The 24,922-nt window shown below is 49.4% G+C and overlaps 9 protein-coding genes across 9 annotated transcripts; 6 read left to right on the top strand and 3 right to left on the bottom strand.

Moving 5' to 3' along the window:
* Positions 1 to 195: 195 nt before the first annotated feature.
* N7446_004258 (uncharacterized protein) lies at positions 196 to 3,727 on the top strand (the record flags this gene model as incomplete). Its single annotated transcript, XM_058513007.1, has 11 exons — positions 196 to 251; positions 321 to 345; positions 393 to 468; positions 518 to 612; positions 668 to 1,282; positions 1,334 to 1,781; positions 1,850 to 1,883; positions 1,958 to 2,729; positions 2,780 to 2,908; positions 2,972 to 3,088; positions 3,143 to 3,727. The coding sequence occupies 11 exons, from the start codon at positions 196 to 198 to the stop codon at positions 3,725 to 3,727; spliced, it is 2,952 nt and encodes a 983-aa protein (XP_058374336.1).
* Positions 3,728 to 4,338: 611 nt separating this feature from the next.
* N7446_004257 (uncharacterized protein) lies at positions 4,339 to 7,271 on the top strand (the record flags this gene model as incomplete). Its single annotated transcript, XM_058513006.1, is given in 4 exon segments — positions 4,339 to 4,660; positions 4,677 to 4,831; positions 4,890 to 5,334; positions 5,401 to 7,271. 4 exon segments carry the CDS (start codon positions 4,339 to 4,341, stop codon positions 7,269 to 7,271), a joined length of 2,793 nt encoding a protein of 930 aa, XP_058374335.1.
* Positions 7,272 to 7,297: 26 nt separating this feature from the next.
* Positions 7,298 to 8,674, top strand: N7446_004256 (uncharacterized protein; the record flags this gene model as incomplete). Its single annotated transcript, XM_058513005.1, has 1 exon — positions 7,298 to 8,674. The coding sequence occupies one exon, from the start codon at positions 7,298 to 7,300 to the stop codon at positions 8,672 to 8,674; it is 1,377 nt and encodes a 458-aa protein (XP_058374334.1).
* A 107-nt stretch (positions 8,675 to 8,781) lies between these two features.
* Positions 8,782 to 14,183, bottom strand: N7446_004255 (DNA-directed DNA polymerase zeta catalytic subunit REV3). The gene is made up of 2 exons (XM_058513004.1): positions 13,873 to 14,183; positions 8,782 to 13,818 (listed from the first exon to the last, which is right to left on the bottom strand). Exons 1-2 carry the CDS (start codon positions 14,105 to 14,107, stop codon positions 8,939 to 8,941), a joined length of 5,115 nt encoding a protein of 1,704 aa, XP_058374333.1. The 5' UTR covers positions 14,108 to 14,183; the 3' UTR covers positions 8,782 to 8,938.
* A 220-nt stretch (positions 14,184 to 14,403) lies between these two features.
* Positions 14,404 to 15,810, top strand: slu7 (mRNA splicing protein SLU7; the record flags this gene model as incomplete). The annotated part of the gene is made up of 1 exon (XM_058513003.1): positions 14,404 to 15,810. One exon carries the CDS (start codon positions 14,404 to 14,406, stop codon positions 15,808 to 15,810), a length of 1,407 nt encoding a protein of 468 aa, XP_058374332.1.
* Positions 15,811 to 16,006: 196 nt separating this feature from the next.
* Positions 16,007 to 16,909, top strand: N7446_004253 (60S ribosomal eL37 domain-containing protein; the record flags this gene model as incomplete). Its single annotated transcript, XM_058513002.1, has 4 exons — positions 16,007 to 16,009; positions 16,126 to 16,438; positions 16,590 to 16,661; positions 16,770 to 16,909. The coding sequence occupies 4 exons, from the start codon at positions 16,007 to 16,009 to the stop codon at positions 16,907 to 16,909; spliced, it is 528 nt and encodes a 175-aa protein (XP_058374331.1).
* A 504-nt stretch (positions 16,910 to 17,413) lies between these two features.
* N7446_004252 (uncharacterized protein) lies at positions 17,414 to 18,659 on the bottom strand (the record flags this gene model as incomplete). Its single annotated transcript, XM_058513001.1, has 3 exons — positions 17,414 to 17,731; positions 17,804 to 18,265; positions 18,399 to 18,659. The coding sequence occupies 3 exons, from the start codon at positions 18,657 to 18,659 to the stop codon at positions 17,414 to 17,416; spliced, it is 1,041 nt and encodes a 346-aa protein (XP_058374330.1).
* A 900-nt stretch (positions 18,660 to 19,559) lies between these two features.
* N7446_004251 (putative C6 transcription factor (Gal4)) lies at positions 19,560 to 21,876 on the top strand (the record flags this gene model as incomplete). Its single annotated transcript, XM_058513000.1, has 5 exons — positions 19,560 to 19,592; positions 19,653 to 19,682; positions 19,742 to 19,836; positions 19,885 to 21,399; positions 21,456 to 21,876. The coding sequence occupies 5 exons, from the start codon at positions 19,560 to 19,562 to the stop codon at positions 21,874 to 21,876; spliced, it is 2,094 nt and encodes a 697-aa protein (XP_058374329.1).
* Positions 21,877 to 22,104: 228 nt separating this feature from the next.
* On the bottom strand, positions 22,105 to 24,203 carry N7446_004250 (uncharacterized protein; the record flags this gene model as incomplete). The annotated part of the gene is made up of 8 exons (XM_058512999.1): positions 22,105 to 22,263; positions 22,341 to 22,467; positions 22,522 to 22,618; positions 22,684 to 22,989; positions 23,043 to 23,133; positions 23,188 to 23,630; positions 23,680 to 24,076; positions 24,129 to 24,203. 8 exons carry the CDS (start codon positions 24,201 to 24,203, stop codon positions 22,105 to 22,107), a joined length of 1,695 nt encoding a protein of 564 aa, XP_058374328.1.
* Between the last annotated feature and the right edge of the window lie 719 nt (positions 24,204 to 24,922).

The raw sequence follows: 24,922 nt of genomic DNA, 5'->3' as shown, positions 1-24,922 counted from the left end.
TGTATATTAGGTGAAAAGGGAAAACTAGCAATGTCATTGGTTTAGAGCATAAATTCCGTTGATGGGGCAACAGGCCCGCAAAGAACCTCTCAACCTACAACACCGCGACATCAGAACATCAAAGCCGGATGAGAGCTGCGTACTTAGCTCAGAGCCAGAAAGGACTGATCTATCTTTCTATGCAACTTTGACATTATGGCAGAGCAGCTCGCTCTGGTGGTGCGCGAGGTGGAACGCCTCGTCACCGCGCCGTACGTCCCGTCACTACAGGCAAGTTGATATCATTTGATGTCGGGCGTCATGATAACACATAACTATAGGATCTTTATGGCATCTTTCAGCAGTGTTCGTCGTCAACACTCGAATCCTGGGCGTTCTGCAAACCTTGCCAGGTTAGCGCGCTGGGCGATGTTCTAGTTGAAGCTTTATCGCGATCGCGCGTCGCTTTGCCTCTAATTACTGCATTTTGTATGGTTCGATCGAAATGATAATTCAATACGAGGCTAACCCATCATAGCATCTGCATCGTCATTTCGAGATGCGCTGCTCGACCGCCACCAAACGATCCTAGATGCGTTTCTCCAGAAGGCCCTGGGAACCAATGAGCATGAGGTGAGCTCTCTGTGAACCAGGACCTTGGTTGAAGAATCTTAACTAATAATTTTAGTACATCCCCGCATGCATTGCGTTGCTATCTTCACCCCTGCCAGCAGATGTAGTGCCACCAGCACGGATTGCCCCCTTCATCGCGAAGCTTGTGGGCATGATGTCAGACAGTCCCTGCATTGACACAATCTCGCCTCTCTACAAAATAATGAAGGGGCTACAACGTTCACCAAAAGTCCTCGACGACATTCCGTCTGAGGTCATGTCCAATCTCCAAGTGGAATTCACCAAGACCCTACGCAATTTCGATGACCACATGGGCAATCTCTTGTGCCTTGGAACCTTTGCTCAGATTGCATTAGCACGACCACCACCCTCCCAAAATCAACACGGATCAGAAGCTCCATCTTGGCTTCTCAACATCAACCATTTCTTCGGCCCGAAACGTGGTCTGAAAACTCTGGACTTGGTTGTACTACGTGTCATTCTGGCTTGCTCGTCTAGCTGCAATTTGGCACCATCGCAAGCTGCTGAAAGTATCAAGCTGGCTATCTACATCGCTGATGCAACTCAGCTTGATCAGAAACATGCTTGGATGGCTAGTAATTCTTCCAAGCTTGCCAAGCTGTGTGAGAAGGCTGGGAGAGATGGGCTTGATAATGCAACACGGACAATGGTATGCCACGACCAGCTCGGGATGCAAATTACTACTAATCACGCGTTATAGGTTATCATCTTTCTGCTTACTCTCGTTCCGGCAAGGTCACTGCCACCACAAGTGCGAGACTCTGGCTTGAAGACCCTTTTTTCCAAAGACAGCCAGGCAGTTCTAGAGAGTGTGCCCCCGCAGTTTATCTCACGCCTCTCAAAATCGTTAGCTGCAAGTACAAGAGTCCTAATACTTATGCAAATTCTGACACAACACCAACAGGTCTCCGGAGGGTCGGCTGCTCCTGACCTTTTGAACTTCACGTGCTCCACTCTAAAGGACAGTCAGAACCGTAATCAGAAAACAGTCAGCACGCTGCGCCTGGCAAGCCTGGTGCTGGTTGGCGTACAGGAAGTTGATCCCGAGGTGATGCTTTCCAATATTTCCAGCTCACTGGCGGCCTTCAAACAGGGTCTTGCGGAAATGCTTGAGAGCTTCCCAAGGAGACCAAGCAAAGATAACTGCAGTGAGTCAAGTGTGTGCCTGTCCCAGCAATGCACAATGCAGAATAAGCTGTTTTTATCCTTGTTCAAGCTTTACAATTCTGTCTCTTCGGCGCAAAATGGAGGTGATACTCTCATGCAGCCCATTGTTGGATATGTGGAGAAATCATTGCCGAGTGGAAGCTGTCTGTTTTCACAGGGGGAGCAAAAAAGAGCTACCTGAATCCCTGCCCCTGCTCGACAGAAACCGGTTCTCACCTCCTCGTGTTTCTCGCAATTGGCGCCAGGATATGACATCAGCGTTCATGGAGACTTCTCGAAACACTCAGGTGACTATGATGCAAAAGATCGAAGATGCATGCTTCGAGCTGGAGCGTCGCTGCTTCGACGTAGAAGGACCTGTCCGAGCTGCCGAGGAACAAAGAGATCAATTTGCCGAGGAAAGTCGTCAGCTGAAAGAACATATTGAACAACAGGAACTCCGTCTGAGCGAATTCTCAGAATCTTTTGCCGGTCTTCATGACGAGAATGCTCGCCTCGAGGAGCAAATGCAAAATGAATCCGCACGAGCTGAGCAGCTTTCGAAGTCTCTTGCTTCTGTAAAGGAGGAGCTTCAAGGACAGCAGTGGCACTCTGAGAAAGCAATTTGTGTCGAAAGGGAGCAGTCTCGATCCAAGGAGTTGGAAATGATGGCTGCTCTGACTGAGAAAGATGATCAAATTGAAGATCTCCAGGAGGAAATGCGCCGCTTGCAAACCGAGAATGAACGAACACGCCAGACTCTCGATCTAGTAACTAAGGAAAAAGATGCTTCCCTGGATACGTCTGGGTATTTGAAAGAGGAGCTTGCTGTTATGAGGGATGCTTTGGAACAAAGTAGGCTTCTGGCTGTCCGGAAGGAGGATGAAGTCAAGCGCCTTTTGGCTGAGGAAGATGATCTCCGAATGGAAGTGGGGACTCTGAAAACCACAGTATGTTCCTTGATTTTCTATGGAAGTTGACGTGTACTAATTAATCGCAGGTGGACGAACAAAACACCGAAGTTGAAAGACTTATTTTTGTGCTGCAAGAATCCGAGAAAAAGATGAGCAGTGAGGTTGAAAAGCTCAAACATGATCATGAAGCGGAGGCTTCGAGGGCCACGTCCGAGGTATGTTTATACCCGCCTGTATCAGATGAGTGAACAAGGAATACTAAAGCAGCCATTTTTCAGACGGCCAAGCAGGAAGAAGAGATCCGGCAGTTGCAAGCCGCTATGCATGCTGCCACTTTGGATGCTTCTAAGAATGCCCAGTCCAAGGACAAACGTATCCTGCATTTGGAGAAAAAGGTAATTATTTTTCCAACTGTAAAAATCTTCATGTACTAAACCATATGATCCTAGATACAAGCTTTGCGTGATGAGCGCGCCGCCAAGGCTCGCGAGTTCTCCGAAGCACAACAGCATATCGGGCGGCTCATGGGAGTGATGGGGTTTTCGACCAATGCACCTGGATCCACCAGTCCCAAACACCGGCGGACTAGGTCCAGCATCAACCCGGCCCAGGCTGCAAGTACCCAGCAGCCAGTCAGTGATGACGAAGATACACAGCTAGTACAGTCGTTTGAGTCTTTGGCATCCTTCAATGGACCCACACCCAAACGACCAAGAGGAAACCGTCTACCTCAGGCTCTGAGTACTCCATCTGCAGTACCTCGGGCAAGGGTCCAATCTCCTACCAAAGGACTGCCCCAATGTACCCGGCAGCCATTAGCAACTGCCAATAACATTAGCCCGGCTAAACCCCATGCGAGCAATCTATCCAAACACAGCGAAGTTGATGCTTCGTTCCAGGAAGGCCAGGCAGAGGAGAATATTGGAGGGCACAGATTGCAGGACTTTGACTTGGATATGGACCTTGAGTTTTCGAAGGATTTGCTCTTCTCAAGTACTGCATTTACGGGGTCTAATGACCAGGTCGTGCCATAGTTCGACGACTAGTCATGGCTTTTCAACCTCGGAGCATTCCAAATTTTCCACTGAAAAACAGGCAAAAAGGAGTTGGAAAAAGAGGGAAATTATTACCTGAAAGAGTAGAATTTGGAGACTCCAAATATATCTGTTTGGAATAGTTCGTGTTAAGGGGGTGGGCCCTGACGACTACTAAGGTCGTTGAAACGACAAAGTACTAGGTCTTTAGTTGCAAGTCTCTTAAAAAATGGCGGTACTTTGCCACAAGATTCTCCTTCTCTTGTCTATTTCGTGACTGGCAACGAAACAAAACCGATCTAAGAACTTTCTGATTTACGCGAAAAGCTTACTACGACAGCTATACATATTGACGAGTTAGATGGTCTGCGAAGAATCCTTCTTGCCCAAGAGGTCTTCTTTTTCGATTCTTAGAGCAAAAAGGAATGTGCACATATCTTACTCCGTCTAGTCTATTCAGAACCTCGCTTTCTTTGTATCTCTCGGCTTTTCCCGTCTTCTTCTCTTCCTCGCCTTACTTCCCTTCTCACCCCTGCAACTTCTAAAGCCTCTCATTTCTACAACTCTTTCTTACCCTGGCTTACCTTGCCCTTTCGCCAAAGCAAAAAGTTATGCCCTTCACCACCCAGCGCCCGCAGCCCCCCAGATCCCTAAATTCCTCGAGACCAGCAGAAGCTGGGATGCCTCAACCGGGTCACCCCAGTGAGTCCCGTGTCTCGGTCTATACCTCCTGGAAGCAACATGAGTCAGTAGGTATCGATCTTTCACATGTGCCCAGAGCTGCGTCAACCCATGATATCTACGAGGCACTCAAAAAGGAGGGCAGCATCGTGAGAATTGATCTCTACGAGACCTCCGATGGCCGCTCAACCACCAGAGGGTTTGTGCGCTTTAGGTTGGTATTCTTTCAATATGTCATTCCGCGTGGATCAAGTCTGACATGAGTTAGCCCCCCCTGAACTTGATTTCTGGTCCGATGGCTGCTACGAAGTGCCGCTCCGCAATGGTCCTGTGGTGCTAATCGGACTCGGCTTGAATCACTTCTCAGATGGCGAGACTATTCCCAGCCCAGTTCGCTCGCAGGTTCAGATTCCAGCCCAGAAGGTAAGTGAGAAAATAGGACGGACAGCCGAAATTAACTAAGTACTGATATTGATATTAGGAGCTTATGACTACTAAGGTTGACATTGGCGTGCTCGTTGACGCCACGACTGTTCATGCCATGCACAGCTTTGACCAATCGTCGGGCCCCAGGTTTGTCGTCGATGTTCTGCGCAGATGTCTTTATGTCTACTTCAAAGTGGGTATCCGCTCAAAGGCCGGTGACATGTCTCTGCATGACTATCGAGTCAGGTTTACCTTCCTCCAACTGTCCCAAATCTTTGAGCAGTACGACGTGGCTACAGGGCAGACATCCTTTCTGATAATTCTGGACTCCTCTCCTATTTTTCACCGAAGGCTGAAAAATATTTCTTCTTCGTTTACCGTGCTGAGGAACTGGAGAGAGGAGGATGTCTGGTATCGTCAGACAGCTGTGCGTCGCAATCCACATATCATCGAAACCTCCAGCAACAACCTGAGGAAGTCCGGACATATCATTGACACGGGTACGTGTAGATACATGCCTGAATGTTAAACTTTCATCACTTCTTTAACACTTCTCTTTGAACTAGGGCGATGGAACGTGTTCAAGATTACGTTTGCATCTGAGCTCAAACAATACGGGGAAGCTCTAAAGCTCACTCGAGCCATGCTGAAAGACTACAACTTTTCCATTGAAGACGGGAACCATTTTACCGAAAGAAAGACCCGGCCACTACCAGTGTGGCACTGGATTGATCACGTTGGTCCTCAATCGAGCAAGGCGTCCTTGTTCCTGCTAGAGGACATGGGGAATGAGAACTATGTCCACCTTCACATCCATGTTCGGTACCAGCTTGAAGTCTGCATGTCTCATGGATACCTCTCCGAGTTCACAATGACTCGTGAGTTTGTTGAGAAGTTGAGCAACATGAAAACAGACGAGGCTCAAAGACTGCTAGAGCACATTGCAACAGAGAAGAAGAAATACTTTAATTCGATGGAAATATTTGGTCTGAAGGCCCCCAAAGGCACAGCGGATACCAAAATCCCGGATTATTGTTGCTTCATGCGCACAGCACGAGTCACTCCATCTACCATCTACTACAATACCCCATCCGTGGACGCCTCCAATCGCATCGTGCGCAAATACTCTGAGATGGCTGATCATTTCCTTCGTGTACGGTTTACGGACGAGAAGACGGAAGGTCGCATCAACTCTTCGATGAATGATAACAACGACGAAGTCTTCACCAATGTTAAGAGGACATTGTCAAATGGCATCACCATTGGAGACCGACACTATGAATTTTTAGCGTTTGGCAACTCTCAGTTCCGAGAACATGGCGCTTATTTCTTTGCCAAGGGGGGACCCATCACAGCGGCGTCAATCCGGGCCTGGATGGGTCAATTCAATCACATTCGAAATGTGGCCAAGTATGCTGCAAGACTGGGACAGTGTTTCTCGACTACGCGCGCCTTTTCTAGCACTAACGTTGAGCTTGTTCTGTGCGATGATATTGTTCGTAACGGTTACACATTCTCAGATGGCGTTGGGAAAATATCGAAGTTCCTTGCGCAAATGGCCAAAACCGAACTAAATATCAAGACTCCAACTCGACACCTTCCATCAGCTTTCCAGTTTCGTCTCGGGGGCTCCAAGGGAATGCTTGTTCTTTCACCTGATCCTCGCCCCCGGGAAGTGCATATTCGCCCCAGTCAATACAAGTTCAACGCCGAGCACAGTGGATTGGAGATCATTCGCTGGTCCCAATTTTCCTTTGCAACTCTGAACCGCCAAATCATTATCGTCCTTTCTGCTCTGGGAATCCCAGACAAGGCCTTTTTGAGTAAGCTCGACTACATGTTGAGCAGCTTCAATGATGCCATGAAGGACGATCAGAGGGCAACCGACCTACTACAAAAGTGGATTGACCCAAATCAAATGACCCTCACAATCGCCCAGATGGTTGTAGATGGCTTCAGACAAGCTGACGAGCCATACGTGTGCACCCTTCTTGAGCTATGGCGAGCCTGGCATTTGAAATACCTCAAGGAAAAGGCAAAAATCACTGTTGAGAAAGGAGCTAACCTACTCGGCTGTCTGGATGAGACAGGTGTTCTCAAGGGCCATTTTGAAGACAAAATACCCAAGGACAATGCCCCACATGAAGAGAGACTGGCAGCTCTTCCTGAGATCTTTGTGCAGATCTGCCGCTGTGAAAAAGAGGAAGCCTCAAAAGATGCTGAGTACGAAGTCATCGAGGGTGTTTGTATCTTGGCTCGCAATCCCTCTCTCCATCCTGGCGACATCCGTGTAGTCCGAGCAGTGAATCGACCTGAGTTGCAAGAATATCGGGACGTGGTCGTGCTTCCCAAACTGGCGATCGAGATATTGCAAGCATGTGCTCAGGAGGCGATCTCGATGGCGACGACTACCTTGTCATTTGGGACCCAGATTTGATTCCAGCTCGATGGTTTACGCAGCCCATGAACTACACCAGTAGGATAGCCCCGGACTTTCCTCACGACGTGACAGTTGATGCGATCACTTCCTTCTTTGTCATTTATATGAAGAATGACTGCCTTCCAACAATTGCACATGCCCATTTAGCATTGGCTGATTGGCTTCCAAAGGGCGTCATGGAGAAAAAATGCCTTCGTCTGGCTCAGCTTCATTCAGATGCTGTTGACTTTAACAAGACGGGTACTGTTGCAGTTATGACCAAGGATTTGAGGCCCAACAAGTGGCCGCATTTTATGGAGAAGAGGCACGTTCCGCAGTCGCGAATTTACAAGTCCAAGAGAGTCCTGGGCCAGCTGTACGACGCAGTACAGGTCCCTGCCTTTCTTCCCAATCTTGAGAAACCCTTCGATGCTCGGATCTTGAATTCCCTGCTGCTTGAAGCGAGCGAGGAATACATGGTCTATGCCAAAGAGCTCAAAGAGGAGTATGACATGGCCATGCGACAGATCATGGCCCAATATGAGATTGAAACTGAATTCGAGATCGTCTCGGGCTTTACTCTCCGCCATTGCTTCCCGGGCAAGGACTACAAGATGCAAGAAGACATGGGTCGAATCTCATCTATTCTCCGCGGGGAATTTCGCCATCAGTGCTACAACAAAGTCGGAAACCGTGACGGTAACATTGCTGCCTTGGTGCTCGCCATGTACCGTGTGACGCATCAGGAGATGAATGCAGCATTCGAGGCTCAGCGACAGGAAGAAACTTTGAGAAAGGACCTCTCAAATCTCGACGTGCCATCAACCAAACTTCCACTCATCAGCTTCCCCTGGATTTTCCCTGAAGTCCTCGGCAAGATTGCAACGGGCAGAGTCAGGGAGCGAGCAGAGCCAGAAGAAGGCGCTGTTGGTGGCCTTCCAGTCAACTTTGGAGGCAATCTAATGTTCACATACAAGGAAGCCCAAAATGCCTCCGAAGCCATGAATTACCAGAGCGGTCCAGAAACGATTGAACCTGCTGACAATGCTCCAGACGCTCAACTTCCAAGGCTAACGGGCTCCTGGGAGCCATTGGTGGAGTTCCCTGGCGAAGGAATGGCCAGCTTTGAGGATTCCAATTCAGAGCCATCTTTTGATGAGGCTACGATGGCCAGTCTTAGGCAGTTTCGGCTTGCGAATGGGAATGAGAACCGCGTTCGTGTAAGCACGAGATCATTGTGCTCAATGGGCTCTTGGTGTGAATTGGTTGAGCGCCGAGACGAGTTCTCAATGAAGGATGAAGAAAGTGAGGAGGGGGCTTGCATAAAGGAACCCGTCGAGATTGATATGATTGAAGATGCTGGGATGAAGGGTAGCTTCAAGCCTAATCCGCTTGATGAGCTACTCAGCCTGCTTGGCTAAATGGTTGAATGTCAAGATCGAGGGGAACAGACTAGGTTGCATGGTGGTCTAGGTGAAGGAGATCACAAATTCAAGAGGAACACTGATATTAGGTAGAACACAACATAATTCTCTTCAACTTGCTGCGGAGTAGACAACCTAACTCACTTATCTCAAACCATACGCCGGCAGGCATGTCTCTGCTGTGCAAGGGTATATCCAACTCCATTAGACAAAACCAACTCCATAAATCCCCAAGTATCAACCATCACCAAAAGCCCAACCCTACCAATCCAACCCCTCATCCCCCTTCTGCTCCAACAACTCAACAATAGGCTCCAAAATAGCCTTAGAATGCCTCAAATTAGCAGCATCTCTCGTCCGAGAATAAAAAACCGGACAATCCATACTATCACAGCTAACCTCATCAGCAGGGGTAACGCCCATACAAGAACGGCAAACAGCCTCCAAATCAACAACCCGCTTCTCGGCCCTCTGCAACCGCGAAACAACATCCAAAAGCGCAAGATGCGGCTGTTTCAGACAATCCTCGCAGACGGGAACGGTAGTATCAGACAATCGAGCTCGACAGATGACACATGACGACGACCGCATATAAGATTCAAGCGTCTTCCGCATTGATGCTCCAAAAACGGCAGCGTTCGGGTTCGGGTTTGGTCGTGAAAGCGCTGATGCATCGACTCGCCGGATTCGCTGTACTTTTGGCATCTCGTCGTACCATTGGCGGACATTCGCGCCCACGAGATTGAAGATTCGCTCTAGTGGCGGGATCAGGTTCTTAGTGATGTAATACTCCGCATCCAGCTCCAGCTGCGCATCATGCAAGAGAGTCTGAGGCGCGACGCAGCGGTCGATGAGTCTTGATCCCGGCGCACCGGTGACAACGACGTAGGGGACTCGCTCGCCGGTCTGTGGCTCCGAGCGCGGATCTTCCAGCATACGCTTTGTGCTGAGCATTGCGCCGGCAGGGAGTTGGCCCCGGTCACTATATGTGCCTAGGCGGACCTCTTTTGCGAAGCAGAAGTCTTGGATAGAGACGCGGCCTTGCATTATTTTGGTGCATTGGCGCTGGAAGTAGGATTTGACTTGGCTGAGATCTGCTGTGCGGAAGAGAGTTTTTAGGGCTTTTTCTTCGATCTTTTGTTCGGCGGGTGTGCCGTCGCGTCGGACTGTTTCGATGCCTTTGGCGTCGAATTCGGGTTCCGTTTGTGTGCGGCGTTCGTACTTGAAGCCCACGTAGCGCTTTTTGGCTAGGAGTACGCATGGGTGGTAGACCTTTTCGAATTTGAGTTTCACTGGTCGGGGGTTCATGTCAGTTACTGCTTGGGCGATTTCTTCGCCGATATCGAAGGCTTGGTCTCGGGTGCGGCCTTTGAGGTAGATGAATAGACTGTCTGTGTCACCGTAGACTACCTCGGCACCCCAGCGTTCGATTGAGTGGATGAATGCGATGGCCTTTTCCAGTGTTTCTCGCCCGGTTTGGACGATGCTGTCTGCAATTTCTGAACAGGGCATTCGTCCAGAAAATGAAGCAGATGTATAGCCATATGTAACGTTGGCAATGAGCTTGAGGGCCAATTGTCTGTTGTTCAAAAGTCGTTGCAACACCTTGTCATCTTTGTCGGCCTTCATGCCACTCTTGACCATCACTCGAGTCTCGAGGATCTCTGAGAGCATTTTGGCTAATAATGATTGGCGCGCTTCGTGCTTCGCATACATCATGCCATTTGGTGCGATATTGATCTTGTCTTTGAGCAACTCCAAAAGTCGAGGTTGTCGCTGGTAATCCAAGACGCCCATCTTATCCCTTCCACGCCAATGCGCTGCTCTGCCAAGGAACGTCGAATAGCAGTAATTATATGCGATCATGACGCTCGGGTAGAGTGATTGGAAATCAAGCACCAGCAGTGGGCTGGTGTAGAAATCACTTTGTGGTTCCATGACCAATGGCAAGCATTCCAACGCATTCTGCTGCCCGACCTGCTTTTTACTCGGTGAAACAAGCAGAAAGTTCTCTGGTTTCGCGATTCGGAACATCAAAGACTCAACTTTGAATTGAGAGCCTCGAGAAATCACTGAAGCAAAATCGATACCCAGCAATCTCGCTTGCTCACTCGTTCGTGGTGTCAACTCGTTGCCCTCGAGGATTTCCAGGTTCAGCTGCACGCGTGAGATAAAGTAATCCATGACTTTGAGTAGATTGCGAGGCTTCCCGCTCTGGTACCACTGCGTCAGGTTTTGAGGAGAATAGTGGGGAATACGGCGATGCAAGAGATGGAAGACGACATTCTCCATTGTATACTGAAGCAGATTCAATTCGCCTTTCATAGCGCGCCAAATGTTGAAAATATGCCGACCAGTGATATTAATGGACGATGAATGGTCGAATCCCCATCTATTTGCCTCCTTCCCAAATCTCCCATGGGATTGAGACTTTGTCCTGGACAGCTCTTCGCAAATATCAAAGTCGTACTTTTTGCGGGCACGTTCGATTATATACCCCCAGGAGGCATTGTGAACTTCGTAACCCGTGATGATGTCCGGATCATGGTACCGAACAATGTCTACCAGTCGGTTTATCAGATCAAGTTCGGTGGTTTCGTGCTCGGCATCAATTCTCAGCACCTTTGATACTTTGCCTTCCGGCCTTTCTCCCTCGCCATGATAAACCATTCCAACATGAACGCCGGGAAGATGGCTATTGATCTCGAGATCTTCATCTTCAGATTGAATGCACCAGAACATGCACGTAATCTCATCTTCCTCTGGATTGGCCAAGAGCGCTCCGCGCGTATTCACATGCACTTCTAGGCTCATTGTGCTCATGTATTGAGTCTGGTGTTCCACGCTGGTGGACTTTCCTTTCTGGGAGTATTTGAAGCCATACGGGTTCTTTTGCGTGGGGCCTTCTATCTGGGAGAGAAGGTCTGATTTTTCTTCAATTGGCTTGGGTTGAATTGGCTCTCCTGGTTTGGATGCTTGAGAGGCTTCCATTTCCTCGAACCACCTGATGACTTCTGACCGGCTAGGCGGAAGAGGAGCAAACTCCCAGACTCTGGCATTGCACTCTTCTCGGAGTTGCTGATCAGTTACAGCTTGCTGATCCCGGTCATGGGTTATTGGTAGCTGTTCACCGAACATTGCAGGAGCATTTCCCGTGGGTTCAAATTCGGGCAGGTAGTGGATGGTGTTGCTCTCCAGCCGGAACTCTCTGCCGCCGTATTCTCTTGGTCGTTCAGGAACATCTGCCTCCTCGCTGTAATACGCTTTCTGGTATACAACGGAGGGACGCCCGTGATCGTTTAATGTTGAAGCAACCTCTTTCGAAGTCGGGCTTGCAAATCTGAAACAACTCAAGGGCGTGTTTGGAGAAAGGTTAAATGAGTTATGAATGTTTCTCATAGTCTCAGCAAGATGTGGATTGAGTGAGATTGGGCCCAATACTGTTGAAGAGGAATGTAAATCTGAAGAACTCGCGATTCCACTGGCTTTGCTTGAGATTTCAGTAGCAGATCCGGAAGGAAACGAGCTCGGCAATTGTTGGGAGGACTGGGAGCCTTTCTGGGAACAATGGCCATCGTCCTGACTGAACCGCATAATGGTCAAAGGATCATTTGGGTCTTTAACAACCGGGTATTTCAGCCGGCTATTATGACTATACGATTTTGGGCGGACCGTTCTTTGCGAGGAAGATGACTTGGGTTCCGATGGACTTTCCGTAGGCGCATTAGGCTTGCTCTCGAATGAAACACTTCGCTGCTTCTCATCCCCATCTTGCTTTGGCTCGCGGCCATCGGGCGATCCGCCGTTGAGAACAGGCTTGGGCCTTTTAGTCGGGGGCTTGTCGGAATCGGAGATCTCGAAGCGTTGCCTTTTGTATGCGACGGTTCCGCCTTGACTATGGTTTCTTGGTCTCGTTTCGTAAGGTTGGTCTGCCTCCGTCGAAACCCCATCCTTGAGTTTGTCATTCAATGCTGTTTTCGAGCCATCTGGTTGAGCGGACTCTGTGGGTGCCATAACATCTGAAAGGGGAAATTCATCGAAAACTCCATCGTAGAAGCTATCGCCCAAAGGCCCCTCGTTTAGGTCATGCTCATGCTCTGTATCTTCGCCCGAAGACTCGCCCTCAATATCATTACTTGAACGATACTGCCCATCGGCTTGAGAGGACAAAGCGAGACTTTCATCAACCAAGACCTCTGGTGCAGTCTGTCCAGCTGGGCCCCGGTAGTGGCTTTTATCAAAATTAGATGCCCCAAATTTTTTAGGGTAAAAGTCTTCGACACTGTCCAAAGCTGTCTTAACGTTTTTCGCCTGTTCATCAATATCCAAAAATGTTTCAAATGAAGTCTCTTTATTGCCGTCTTTGCGTTTCTCGTTGGCAGCAAGTTGCGAGGCCATCTCCCGGAACTCTTCCTCGTGTATCCAGCCACCCCTTGATTGATTTCTTGGGTCTGCCGACATTGAAATCAACTCTTCAGGTCCAAACGGAGTACTTCCGGGGTCAGTTATGCCCATCTTCTTCTTGCGTCTGCGAGTTTCATCCTGCCATAGACCAGCCATGCTCGGAACCAGTCGCTCGTTGAATGCAACCGGTTTCAAAAGCTCGGTGAAGTCGTGATGTAGCGGTCGTTCTTTGATATCCAACCGATTCAGGATATCTTGTACACAGACATCGACCTCGAGTGCACAATTGCTTTGTTTCTGAAGCGCAGGGTCCTGAACGATGCTCTCGGGTCGAATTGAACGGTCGTGCCAGCGATGGTCGAGGTTGCTGAGTTCGAGATACTCAGGTATCGGTGATCGGAACTTGACGTTGCTGCAATTCATGATTGCGCATCCATACAGGTTGTAATCGCACATCCATTGCGGAATGTATTGCATGTGCGCCTCGTACGGTTGGAGGGGTCGTTTCATCACAGCTCCCTGGTGCAGAAGGTCCGTAAGGCGATTCATATGGAAAGGATTCAGAAGGTAGATCTTGAAGAAGAACCGCCATCCCACGTGATACCCATAGAATGGAACACCTTTCACCAGGGTGATATGAGCCACAAAAGCGGTCATCCTGTCGTATGCATTCCGACGGAAGCTGATAGCCAGAGCATGGTCGATCGAGAGATGAAGACTTCGGATTGCGGAATTCACTACAGCCTTTGTGAGTTAAGCGATCAAAGCAGGTGTGGCTATACAGTACGAACCTTCTTCTGGCGCCAATGGCCCATTGTATTCAATATAGAGGTATGGAAATGCGCCGTGGACATGAACACAGACTCGCTGGCCGGTCTCGGTGGCGCCAAATACTCGAATCACGGGCACTTTAGGCTTAAAGTTTTTCTCAGTCTCGCCATCGCGAAAAGGCAGCGGAGGATCTAATTCCGACGCGGTCGCTTGATAATGATCGATACAGTTGAGGCGCACCTGAAACGGCTCCATCGCTGTGGTGTGTGGCGATCAAAAGCCACAGCGACATTGCGTAGGGTGCCTGCTTGTTATTGCGTGAAGGATATTGGGTATTTAGCTGAGAAACGCGACAACCTGAGGTATGTCGAACCAAACCTAGAACGCGAGATACGCCTGATCACGTGCGCTATCAATTCTCCAGTCGCCAAGCTTCGTATCACAACCTCACTTTCGCATTATTCTGGGGACAGCTGCAAGTGGCTGGTCTATTTGCACTCCGCTTTCTCACTTTTACATTCAAGTCTATCTTCCTTCGAACTACCAACACCATGTCGCGAAAGCCCGCGGATGTGGCGTCGAAAGAGCGCAACGAATACATTCCCTCTTTCATCTCGAAGAAGCCATTCTACGTCGACGATGAAACAGACAATGACTACCTCGAGCATCAACGTCTCCAAAAGACAAGTGCCGATCAGTCTAAATGGTATGACCGAGGCAAGCGTGCAGGCCCGGCGGCCACGAAATACCGCAAAGGCGCATGTGAAAACTGCGGCGCGATGACGCACAAGACCAAAGAGTGCCTCAGTCGACCCCGGAAGCATGGCGCTAAATGGACCGGCAAGGATATACAAGCCGATGAGATTATTCAGAAGGTCGACATGGGATGGGACGCAAAAAGAGACCGTTGGAATGGCTATGATGCCAGCGAGTATCGCCAAGTTGTCGAAGAATACGAAGAGATGGAAGCACTGAAACGAATGGCAAAGGACAACCAGGCTCTCAAGAAGCTCCAGAATGGCGAAGATGGCGATGACGACCTCGAAGAAGATATCCGGTACGCCGAAGAGTCCGACATGGGCCGACAGCAGAGCACCGCAACCCGTAATCTACGTATCCGAGAAGACACCGCGAAATACCTGCTTAATTTGGATCTCGATTCCGCCAAATACGACCCCAAGACACGCCGAATGGTAGACATGGGCGCGCAGGATGACCAGGCATCGGCACTTGTCGCCGAGGAAAACTTCGTCCGAGCTTCAGGCGATGCTGCGGAGTTCGAAAAAGCCCAGCAGTATGCCTGGGAATCCCAGGAGAAGGGTCATCCACAACTTCACATCCAGGCCAATCCAACCTCCGGAGAAGTTCTCAGAAAGAAAGAGAAAGAGGAGAGTGAGGCGAAGCGTCAAGCCCATCGCAAAGCTCTACTGGATAAATATGGCGGTGGAGAGCACTCGCAGCCGAGTGCACTGCGCGATACTATGGTTGTTGAAAACGAGCGCTTCGTTGAATATGACGAGAGCGGTGCCATCAAGGGCGCACCCAAGAAAGCGACCAAATCCAAGTATCCTGAGGACATCATGGTCAACAACCATGCTTCGGTCTTCGGTAGCTGGTGGTACCGGTTCCAATGGGGATACGCCTGCTGCTATTCCACTGTCAAGAACAGTTACTGCACCGGTGAGGACGGAAAAAAGGCCTTCGAGGAAGAGGGCAACATGCTGCGGATGCTCGAGGCAAATGTCGAAAATGAGAAGCGCGCTGATGATGCGGGTCTTCCCCAAGAGTCTAGCCAAAGGAACCCGGATGAGGAGAAGGAACCAAACTCCAATGCAAAGAAGCGGACTTTGGAGGAGCTCCAGTCAGGGATCACAGAGGAAGAGCTTGAGTCTTACAAGCGAAGTCGGCAGGCTGCTGACGACCCGATGGCCAAATTCATCGGGAAAGATGATTTCTGATGTCTTCATTCTTCATACATTTGCATAGGCGTTCGGATGTACTAAAATACCCTGTTATATGCTGTTAAAACTGTAAACAAATTCATAATGTTATTATATAATTTATGGTTGTCAAGTAGTGAATTGTGATCTCGAACAATATAACGAACATCCGAACGAACATCCGAGCAAACCCTCTTATACAAGCCTGGAACGAATGGTAGTTGTCACGTGACCATGGTCATGCACGGGCCATGCGATGAGATTTCTACTTTGGGTTAGTCTGCTTCCAGGTCACGGGACAGGGTACAAGCCCTATGGACCGCACTCGCTTAGCGACACATCACCAGATCTCGGGAAGTTCTGATACGCCTAGCGACGACGACACCGACAACCAGCCCCTTCAACGGAATCGCCAGGTACGTTTGCATGCCGTTCCTTTCCTCTGCGTCCACTGTACCCGTCAATTTACTAACGTCGTGTCTGTTCCACAGTTCCATAATTCAAAATGAGTACGTCCCATGTCGAAATATCGCACCGCGATCCTCCGCAACCTCGAATCTGTTGAAACTAACAACCACTGCAGCGAAGGGTACCTCGAGCTTCGGAAAGCGCCACAACAAGACGCACACTCTCTGCCGTCGTTGTGGTGAGTATTACACCAATTTTTCACGATCCCTCCCATCCGACCGGAAGTCGCAAAATTCTTTATCGAAATACAGAATTGGCGATCACGGCGAAGACATTCACCCAGTAGGCACAAGACAGAGGGCTAACCGGTGATATTTCTTCGATTATAGGCAAGCGGTCTTTCCACATCCAGAAGTCGACCTGTGCCAACTGTGGCTACCCTGCCGCCAAGACCCGCAAGTGTACGCAAATACCCCTCCCGAAGATGCTGGTGATATGAAATGGCCATCATGTGGACTTTGGATATCGAAATGAGAGAACGCTGGCTTACATGGATTTTCGATCAACAGTCAACTGGGGTGAGAAGGCTAAGCGCCGCAAGACCACCGGCTCCGGCCGCATGCGCTCCCTCCGCGACGTCCACCGCCGCTTCCAGAACGGCTTCCAGACTGGTACTCCCAAGGGTGCCCGTGGCCCCGAGACCAACTAGATTCCCTTTTTCGTCCGCTCGGCGTCGCGTTTTCGTTTTCGGAGAGGCTGGAATAGGAATGAGGGGAGGAATCCTGGCATGACATGAATTAGCATTACGGGCTAGCATTACTCGAAATGCAAATGGCAGTTCCGGAATCTTAACGCTTTCCCCTGGAGTTGGTGTGTGCAACTGTCGATCTCGTCTGTTTCTCTTTGCCACACAAAGGAAGACAAAGTAAAACTTGCGAGACGGTGGGAAAAGTTTCGTTGGAGGGCTCTTCTCTACGGAGAGGAGCTGGATTAAAAAAAAACATGGGAAAGCGTGCATGAATTTCCTTTTTCTTCCTTTATGACCGGCGATTATTCCCATGTCGTGACAGATACAATGTGAAGACTCTTCCCTAACGTTTCATGATCTGTTCTATCAGTATGAGGTGTTGACTACGAAGAGAGCTTGTTGACGTTCAATGGCTTTTTCGTACTTTTTGAAAGTCTACCTAACCCAATAGTATACAGCTTCGGATCATGATTCCCCACGGCCAAATACGCTGACGCCGCCATCCCTTTGAATGAAGTAGAGGACTTCCTTCTCCTCCAGACTATCTTCTTCACCGGCGCTCCATCCGCCACCTCGACTGATCCTGAGCACCCCACTCACATCTTTCGCGGCCCCGGTCTCCAGAGTGCGGAGTTGCATCACCGACCTAGCCCGATGCGCCAGCCCAATAGCGAACGCCGCATGTTCCATCTCAATTGGCGTAGCCAACTGCACTGCTGATACAGATGCATTGTGTATCAGCGGGGCATCCGTAGCCAGCGTTAGAACTGTAGCGTATGCATGCTGTCGAGTATCAGTTATGTAACTTGTAACACTTGGCTCTCTGGCAATGCCTCGATGGATATGTAATCTTACCTGCTGTAGCCCTGTGACCAACTCTGCCATCTCTGTTGCTCCAATACCCAAACTTGGTCCCGTTGCAGCAAGCAATAGGTCAGGCTGGTCTAGAATGAGAACTAGCTCATCACCATCCTCCATTGACGACTTTTGATGTTCAATAACTGCAATGATATCCTTTTCCATTAGATCGAGGGCTGCGAGGCCACGACCAGTGAAATGGAGTTTTTTGGCGATGCCCGGCTCTGCCTGGGCTCGTGTCACATTTGCATTCCCTCTTGGTGGCGCCGCTGTTGGTGGTAGTGTCTTTCCGGGCACGGCTGCGGGTGGAGAGCGAAGTGGAAGAACTGTGCGTGGACTGCTCCCAAGACCAGCCGGGGAGGTATTAGATGTGGCTGCGTCTGGTGCGTAGAATAGCTCAGATAGACCATCTATGAATGCAAATTGTTGCTTGTCTACCAGACGTGCAAGATCAAGGCCCTGTCGAGTTCATCAGTATAGGCATCGCCGGAATATTGATCGATGTATTGGTGATAGATCAAGAAAGCCGAATCAATGTTCAATAACATATCATTTCGAGTGCTATTGACTTGCAGAACTTAACAGAACTTACCAATCGCTTTGCCTCCGTCTTCCAGAAATCATAACTCCGCAAAAAGCTCACTAACACCACTTTCTTCTTGATCCCAGTTTGCAGCTCATCTGCGCCGAATGCCGCATTGGGGTTTGGCGAGCTTAGCGCAGCATGCAGGAACCTCAGCACCAGCCAATTTGAGGTTGCACCGAGGATAGAAGAGGCTAGTGTCAAGGATGATTCGGGCAGTGTTGATACATATGGTGCAAGGAGGGGCGGTAGTGGGGGTTGAGAAGGCATGTCTGCGCCTTAATGCAATGTTGCTGCTGCTTTTTTGTGGTTTCGTGGCTTGGCAATGACAAGCTTCAAATATGATTATCCACCTGTTCCAGACTATCAAGTTCTTGTTTGGCTGTGCTGGTCGAGTCGTGGAGGTGATGAGAAAAAATGTCTGCGGCTCGTGATTGGTCCCTCATCTATCCCGCCATGCCAAGACTTATATCGAGATGATATTGAGTGGAATCAATCGGATTTTGCTAGCTTCTTTTTAAAATTATGTTGAATTTGGATGGGAAAGAATGAGACACACTATTGTAGCTGTCTAGCACGCGTAATCTTGAAATCTCCGGGCTGAAATGGAGTACAAGAGGTCATTTGTCTGCAAAATATATACATCGGCTCCGTTATACTTAACCCCAGTCATCTTTGCAACGCCCCCACCAGAGGGATATTCAGGATTTCCATCGGGCTCTGAAGCAAAATTTAAAGCATTCAAGCCATTTCAATCAAGTTCAAACCGCTAGAAAGTACAGCCGATCAAAAGTCTAAGAATATCTGCCTGAGGCACACATGAGAGTTTTTTACCCATCACCTGACCTCTTCCCCACCATCCCCTCGATGGATGCATCTTATCCATCGCATTGCAAGAGGCTAAGGTAGATCAATGATTACTTTAGCGCCGATCGTGAGTCTGTCCCCAGTTTTCGAGACTACTTGAGACTCTCGTGCATGCATGTCCTACAGTAACCTTGTGCTATACATCGATACCCGTGGCGATCCTAAGGTGTTCGCGGCACTTGCATTCACCAACATATCAAATACATGATTTCGCTAACCACCTATGCAGATGACTGCCGTTTTATGTCATAACCAGAGCGCATTGGGTACATAATACGAGAAGTCCAATCTGCCTCGATAAAGATGGCAAGCACTCGTGATTCCCATTCATTTGCAGTATGTATTGACCTAGTCGTCATGCAAACAGAGAAAGACTTTGTCTGACCGTTGAAATAGTGCGATGAATGCCGCTTGCGCAAGTCAAGAGTAAGTGGCTTTTTCAGCAAGCCCATCTAGGCCACGGCCTTCTAACTTGGCTTTTATAGTGCTCCAAAGAGCGTCCAGTCTGTCTGCAGTGCAGACAGTTGAATAAAGAATGCATATACAGCCCTAAAGTCAGCAGAAGCCCTCTGACTCGGCAGTAAGTATTGCGAGATTGTGCATAAGAAAAGTATACTAACAACGTCAGACATTTGACCTATGTTGAAGATCGCCTCCACTCATTTGAAACAGCATTAGGAAGGTTGTTTCCAGGTGGAGATTTGGATGCTACCCTTCGATCTCTTCTTCAGAACCCGGAGCCCCCGAGGGCTCCCTCATCCAAGTCCTCTTCAAGGCACTCAACCCCGGCTAAGCATGAACCAGAACGGGCTGAACCTGCACCGGAAGCCCTCCCCCAGCAAGCCGATGGCTTTGACTGGGCCGAGAAGGAAATCACCCTTGGTGATTTGACTGACGGCATGGCTGCATTGTCTATCAAGCCTGAAGGAGCTGGCTATTTTGGTGCTTCTTCAAGTGTTGTACCACTGCGAGCACTCTTTGATCATGGATTTGATCTCAATATACCTGTTCACTCGGCAAGATCAGGGGGTGTGCCCCTCAAAGCACAGCTGCTCGAAAGTGCGCCGTCTGGGCTTATCGAACAAGCGTTCATCGACGCATATTTCCTCAACTATCACACTAGCTATCCATTCGTTCACGAGCCCACATTCAGGGCGCAATTCAATGAGCCATCGTTGCGTCCACATGGGACGGCTTGGCACATCCTCCTCAACACCATCTTGGCTCTTGGAGCTTGGAGTATTGGCGATGACAGCTCAGACCTCGATATCACATTCTACCAAGAAGCCAGAGGATACCTTCAGCAGGCATCCGTCTTCGAGACTGGTAACCTAACATTGGTACAGGGACTATTGTTACTGAGCAACTATGCCCAGAAACGGAACAAGCCCAACACCGGATGGAACTATCTCGGTTTGGCTGTTCGAATGGCCATGAGTCTGGGTCTCCACAAGGAGTTCCCTGGCTGGAAGATTAGTTTGCTGCAAAGAGAGATTCGAAGAAGACTGTGGTGGGGAGTATTCATCTTTGACAGTGGTGCCGCCAAAACCTTTGGGCGACCTATTCTTCTCCCAGAGGACAGCGTGATGGATGCAAAGCAGGTTCTCAATATTCACGACGAGGCCTTGACTCCTACAACAACCACTCTCCCCGCTGAATCCTCCGGTCCAACTATCTACTCCGGGTTGATCGCTCAATCCCGCTTCCACCTCCTCACCAATAGCGTCTACCAGCGTCTCATCTCGAGCCCTAGCCTTACGCCCGAAGATACTCTCAGTCTGCAAAAGCCAATTGAAGAGTGGTATAATGGTCTTCCATCCTACCTCCAACACCCGCAGCTGCCTCTCTCCGTGCAGCCCGCCAACCCAGACCCCGACTCCCTCGCACTAGTTCGCAACCGCCTGTTATGGAGAAACTGGAACCTCACCATTCTGATATACAGACCAATTCTCCTCCGCTGGGCCGCCAGACGCTGGGCCCCACACACCAGCAGTAGCCCAGGCACCCCAGAAATAGGAGGCGAAGATCCCTGCGAGACAGAATGCCGAATGCGCTGTCTCCAGAATGCCCGGTTAACCATCTCCTCCATCTCAGAATACATGGAAAATTACATCTGCACCAGACTAGGAGCATGGTACATGCTGTATGCCCCCCACCCACGCTGATAACTACCCCAGACCCGTCTAACATCCAAACCAGCTACTTCCTCTTCCAAGCCGGCCTAATCCCGGTCGTCCTCCTAATGACAGACCCCTCAAATCCAGAAGCCGCATCCTGGGTCCAAGACATCGAAACAACAAAGGCCCTCCTAACCCACCCCTCCCTCGGCACAAACCGCTTCGCAACCCGCTGCTACGAAGTAATCAACCGACTCCTCGGCCCGTCAGCACTCTCGGCTCCGGGTATACCCCCAGAGGGAGCACAGCAGCTCGAGGACCAGAAGCCCCCTTACCAAATGATGCCCCAGCAGCAACAGCAGAATTTCATGCCGTTCCCCGGACAGTTGTTTAGCGACCCTGGTTTTGGTGGGAGTTTGTTCCCCGTTGAACAGCAGATGCAGATGCATAGTCCCGGCGGTATGGACTTTTCAGAATGGGTGAATTTCCCGCCAACGGAATGATTGCACAAATTTCCTTTTCGTTTATTTGTTTGATCCTCTTATGTTGATGTCTTCTTTTGGTGCGTATCTTGCATTGTAGGATGGGTACGTGGGAAATGATAACCTGTTATGAATGAACAGCGATGGAAATAGTCATTGGTATAGCATTAGCAAATACTTCAAATTTATGATTTTGAACGTGGTCGATACACAACCGCGGTTTTTTTGTATTGAGTATTTCCCAGTAAGTTACACGTCGACAATCTCTGCATGCTGACCGACTGGTTTCACCAAGTCGTCGTCCTCCACGATAGGCGTTCCGCGTAATTCGGCTTCGATATTCTTGATGCGCTTCTTTTCTTCGTGGGCGGCTGTGTCACCAAAGATGAGATCCATGTCTTCGAGTGTCTGTGAGGATTATTTAGTACATTATCACGCAAGAGAGAGAAAGACATAACCAAAATGTGGAAGAAGGATGGAATTACCTTTCCTCGTGTCTCAGGAATACAGAAGTAAGTGAAAAGTAGCGCAAGCAAACAAAAGGCTGCGAAGAAGATGTATGTGCCCCAAGTAATGGATTCCAGCATGTCAGGCGTGACAAGGCCAATGATGCTGCAAGTAGAAGAATCAGAATGAAACCAGCTGGCTGGAAGAGCATCAACTTACAAATTGCACATCCATGTCGCCGAGGTTGTAATAGAGATCGCCTTGGATCTAATCGATAGATTGAAGATCTCAGATGGCAGAACCCAACCGATGGGGGCTATAATAGAAACAGTTGTTAGCCAGTCCCGAAGAACAAATCATACCAGAATGAGCTGATCTTACCGAATGAATAGGAGAAGTTGATATCGTAGATATAGATAAAGGCAATACCAGCCCACCCAGCCGACTTATTATCTACCAGTCGTGACCCATAGCCACCCAAGATACCACCGACAATGACCAGCGAGATACATGTTCCCGTGGCACCTGCCATGAGGAGAACCCGGCGACCAACTTTGTCGATGAAGAATAGTGCTGGGAGTGTACTGAGACAGTTGACGATGCCGTATACGCCAGTAGCAAGAAGGGAGCTTGTATTGCCGTCTAGGCCCAGCTGGGCGAAGATTGTGGGCGCGTAGTAGATAATGGCTATAGAGTTAGATAAGATAGATGGGATAGCGAGCCAACAAGATGGGACTTACCATTGCATCCCATAAACTGCTGGAAGAACATGACAATGCAGCCAATAGCCAGTCGTTTGAAACGAGCCCAGGTTGTCACGAAAGACATGTACTTTGGAAGAGGTCAGTGTCTCTTAAGTCACGAAAGGATGTTTGTGATACAAACCTGAGCAATATGTAACTTGTACCCAGACAAATTGGGGAAATGTTCCCTGGCAAAGGTGTTCTCCAGCATGATCGAGGCCTTGATCTCAAGGTACTCGTTCATAAGTAAAGGGCTATCCCTCGACTGTCGACGCAGTTTAGAGAGTGCATTCAGCGATTCATCATCACGCTCTTTCATTAACAGCCAACGCGGCGAGTCCGGGAAGAAGAGCATTCCAATACCCAAAATAACTGCCGGAAGAATCTGTATGGCAAGAGGGATACGCCATGATGCTTCTGATTGTCCACTGCAGCCAGTCATGGGGACATCATGGTAAGGGTCAAAGGCAGGCTTGGCTGTCGTTCCACCCGTATAAGGAATACCAGGAGCGCAGCGGGTACCACCAATATAGTTGGTTCCATAATCAATCCAATAGCTAATCAGGATTCCAAGGGTAACAGATACTAAAAGCAGTTAGTGAATGCGTACTATGCTAAGCTCGAGTCAACCTACATTGCTGCACGACCACAAGTCCTCCACGAATCTCCGGAATAGAAACCTCAGAGATATACAGCGGAACAACCATGGTAAGCTGACCAACTGCCAAACCAGCAATAGCCCGACCAGCAAAGAGCATCGGGATAGTCATCGCAGCACACTGGATGATCGATCCAATAGTAAAGACCACGACCGCCACATTGATCGATAATTTCCGGCCTATTCGATCGGCGATTGGACCATTGATCAAGGATCCAAACCAGGCTGCAAGTAACAGCGTCGATACAAACCAACCCTTGTATCCGCTATCTGTGAAAACGCGGGGATATCGAGCCCCGAAGGACTCCATTGTGATGACACCGCTGATGACGCCTTGGTCATAGCCGAATAGCAAGCCTCCTAGGGTTGAGAACTGTTTTGTTTATGTCAGTGACTCTGATCTCCATGTTTGGACTGGATCTTACCGATGCAACACCGCAGAGATAGGGATTCTGTAGAACAAGTGCAAAGCCCTTGGGCTGACCATTCATGGAAGCCATGATAGGCTAGATGTTGACGTTTGGGGCACTCTGAGAACGAAGAAACACACAGTCTGCGTCGGACTTTATATAGACTCCACCATGAACACACGCCGGACAAGGCGTCTCCTGATGTAGGAACACAGTACTCCGCCAGACAAGGTGACTCCTGATATAGGAACACAGTACTCCGCCATATACAGGAGACAGGACGGTATAGATCAAGAGAGAGGAGAAACGGAGCGCACCACTCCGACCCCGAATCCGGGGAAGATCTCCGACTTATACTTCGACTGTCGCAGTGGGCCGACTCGGCTTGATAATGCGGGGAAAAGTGGCCCGAAGGGAGCCTGGGGGATCAGGCAGGACATCACTGACATTTGCAGGTGATACAGACCTCACTACGTCCTTATGAGCGCCTCAACCCTTTTCTTATATCTGTGCGAGTCTGTCCCTGAGACCTCGACCGCGTATTGTACAATGTGTATGTACTGTGCATGTGCACACGGGTGGGGGGTTGGGGTAGAGTGGAACTCTGGAGATCGGGGATTGTCCGATGATACTTCCTGACTGCATATCTATACAGTATTCATATCCCTATTACTACCTAGACAGGACCTTGTCCTGAGCAGGTTTGGCTTCCATGGTTGGCAATGACAAAGAAATGAGCATCCCATGAGCGAACCCGTCCTGAGGACAGGACACGAAAAAACTAACCAGGTCACCGCTCGACTGCGGGT

The sequence above is a fragment of the Penicillium canescens genome, assembly GCF_028828765.1.
Source record: "Penicillium canescens strain IBT 15451 chromosome Unknown utg000003l_segment0_segment0, whole genome shotgun sequence".
In the NCBI taxonomy this organism is placed as follows: Eukaryota; Fungi; Ascomycota; class Eurotiomycetes; order Eurotiales; family Aspergillaceae; genus Penicillium; species Penicillium canescens.
Note: the sequence above shows the minus strand (reverse complement) of the source record. Positions and strands in the feature narration are given on the sequence as shown.

Bases quoted from the DNA above. Each gene is read 5' to 3' on its own strand.
- N7446_004255 (XM_058513004.1), bottom strand. From the start codon at position 14,107: ATGGAGCCGTTTCAGGTGCGCCTCAACTGTATCGATCATTATCAAGCG. The intron at 13,819-13,872 runs GTTCGTACTGTA...CAAAGGCTGTAG, and splicing joins GCCATTGGCGCCAGAAGAAG to TGAATTCCGCAATCCGAAGT.